General features: G+C 61.3%; 1 protein-coding gene and 1 pseudogene across 1 annotated transcript in view; one reads left to right on the forward strand and one right to left on the reverse strand.

Annotated features, from left to right (window-relative positions):
- ACA1_269830 (AMPbinding enzyme domain containing protein) overlaps positions 1 to 1,374 on the forward strand; it is a gene marked incomplete at both ends in the record, with an annotated part of 5,549 nt that extends 4,175 nt beyond the window's left edge. The window contains 5 exons of the mRNA XM_004341579.1: positions 25 to 169; positions 235 to 427; positions 524 to 806; positions 895 to 1,150; positions 1,280 to 1,374. Coding sequence (XP_004341627.1) covers positions 25 to 169; positions 235 to 427; positions 524 to 806; positions 895 to 1,150; positions 1,280 to 1,374 — 972 coding nt within the window. The remainder of the gene's footprint in view (positions 1 to 24; positions 170 to 234; positions 428 to 523; positions 807 to 894; positions 1,151 to 1,279) is intronic.
- Positions 1,375 to 1,463: 89 nt separating this feature from the next.
- ACA1_269940 overlaps positions 1,464 to 2,654 on the reverse strand; it is a 2,238-nt pseudogene continuing 1,047 nt past the window's right edge.

A 2,654-nucleotide genomic window follows, 5' to 3' on the forward strand; every position in this document is an offset into this window, starting at 1 on the left:
AGACGTTCGATGGAAGAGGCCAAGCTGCCACTGACCCGCGAGGACGAGGAGCGTATCGTGCTCGAGCTGGGCGACCTCGGCCAGCCCAACCTCGGGCTGTCGGCCGCCAGCTTCGCCGAACTGAGCCACGTGATCGAAGTCGTGTACCACTGCGGCGCCCTCGTTTCAGGTTGGTTTCATTTCATTTCATTTCGTTTCGTTTTGTGTTCGTTTTGCTGATTTGAGGCGACGCAGCGGTGCATAATTATGAGCGCCTGCGGCCGGCCAACGTGGTGGGCACGCTGGAAGTGCTGCGGCTCTGCTGCCAAGGGCGCACCAAGCGACTCGAGCACATCTCCACCATCTCCGTGCTCGACGCCTGCCCGCCTCCGCTCACCGAGACCGTCGAACTCGACCCCGCACACATCGCGCGCCTCACCCCCTACAGGTACCCTCCACCGCACACACCGCACACACCGCACACGCCGCACACACCGCACACGCTCATCGCACGCGCCGCACACACCACCATTGTTGCAGTCAGTCCAAGTATGTGGCGGAGCTGTTGGTTCGCGGTGCACGGCCGCGGTCTGCCGGTGCGCGTCTATCGGCCGGGCACGATCGGGGGCCACTCGGCCACGGGCTTCAGCAACCGCCACGACTTTGTCAATCGGCTGCTCTGCGGCATGGTCCAGCTGGGCGCCTGCCCACGGCTCGGGGCCGACGTCGGCGCGGAGGTCAACATGTGCCCCGTCGACTACGTGGCCAAGACCATCGTCGGCATCTCGCTCTGGGCCGAGCCCCCCAAGTGCGGCGCCACGCCCAAGGTACGTTCACCTCTACGCGCGCGCGTGGTGTGGTGAGGTGTCGTGTCGTGTCGTGTCGTGGTGTGCGGTGTCTGATCGACTGCCGCAGGCGTACCACCTGGTCAACGAGCATTCGCTGCCGCTGGGCGAGGCGGTGGAGCAGCTGAAGGAGATTCTGGGGGTCGAGCTGCGCGAGGTCGGCTACGACGAGTGGCGCACAGCGCTGTGCAACGCGCCCGAGACCAACGTGCTCCTGCCTCTCGCTGCCGCCTTCCGGCCCAGCGGCTTCCCCCGGCTCGATCAGCCGGTTGACACCCTGGCCGCCCTGGACTCGCTTGCGCATCCTTCATCAAAGCCTGCTGGCGGTACATGGCTTTCTTATTTGGTGTGTGTTGTGTGTGTTGTGTGTGTCTTGTGTGCGTTGTGTGCGTTGTGCGTTGTGTGTGTTGTGGGAGAGCTTTTGTGCTAATCAGTTTTTTTCTGGTGCACAGCAGGGCGTGTGATGCGCTGCCCCAAGATTGACAAAACAATCTTGGCCTGCTACATGGCACACCTGAAGGGCCTGGGGTTCCTCCAGCCTTCTGTTTAGACCATTGCAATGGAGCAAAAAAAGAAAGTCCCACTTTCAGGGTTTGTCAAAGGGTGGTGACATCAGTAGAGGCCATTGCGGAGGACATGTCAATCTTTTTCTGGCAGGTCGATGCCAAGCGCGCGTGCCAGGCTGTGCCTTGAGGGCGTGGAACGGGAGTCCAACCGGTCCTGGAGCGTGTCGCACAGCTCCCGCTCCTGACCTCGGTTCCACCACACCCGATCGTTCCTGCCCCATACGTGCGCACACGCACGCGCGCACGCATACACACCCGCACACAAGCACGGCACACTGTCAGCTCTGAAGAAATCGGATTCTTCTTTGCTAATGTGCTACGAACCTGACGATGGCGCTCATGACCTGCCGCTGGTCGTCGTTCCAGTCGGTCACGTTGTGGTCGGCAGCGCTTCGGCGCTGGTGAATGCGCATCAAACCCCACTTGCGTGGGAAGGCGAGATCGATCAGCTCATCCACTACCACTGCCAGAGTGCGTTCTGTCCACCACCCACTCTTGTCAGTCGCGTGTTGCATGTAGCGTGTTGCGTCGTGTGTGTGAGTGAGTGTGTGTGTCGTGTGTCGTGTGTGTCATGTGTGCTGTGTGTACCAGACACGCCCGGATCACCGAGCTTGGCCATGAACAGGCACCGCATCTCGCTGGCCACGTCGTCCCCCAGTAGGTTGTACTTGGTGAGGTAGAGCTGCTCGAGCCCCGGCCGCCTGAACCTTGTGTCGGCTCCCTCGATGTCGTACGCGGCCGGATCGAGTATGCAATCGATGAGCACCTGCTTGACCGCGGGCAGCCACCGCTGCAGCTCGAGCTGCAGCTCGAGCTCGAGCTCTGTGGAGCTCTCGGGAGGGCGAAACGACTGAAGAAGAAGGTGCTGCTCGCGGCCACTGACGCGACGCGCGCGCAACGCGAGTCGACACATTCCAAGCGCTGCGTGGCGCTGTAAAGTAACAAGAATTTGTTATTAATAACAAATTTCGTGCTAGTAATAATATTATTATTATTGTTATTATTGTTACCTGGAAGTAGCGACGTGTGGCGGGATTGTTGGCCAGCGAGTGGTGAGCGACCAGCCGTTGGAGCTCCTCGGGAAGAATCGAGAGCCCGCCGGCGGCGCCCGACCGGGTGGCCTCCGCGACCCTCGCAACACAAGCAGCGGCCGCATCCCTCAGCGCGACCACCTCCCCTGCGCAATCGGAAATTGTTGGCACACGCACACGCACACGCACACGCACACGCACACGCACACGCACACGCACACGCACACGCACCG

This window comes from Acanthamoeba castellanii (genome assembly GCF_000313135.1).
Source record: "Acanthamoeba castellanii str. Neff unplaced genomic scaffold scf7180000084770, whole genome shotgun sequence".
NCBI classification, from domain to species: domain Eukaryota; phylum Discosea; order Longamoebia; family Acanthamoebidae; genus Acanthamoeba; species Acanthamoeba castellanii.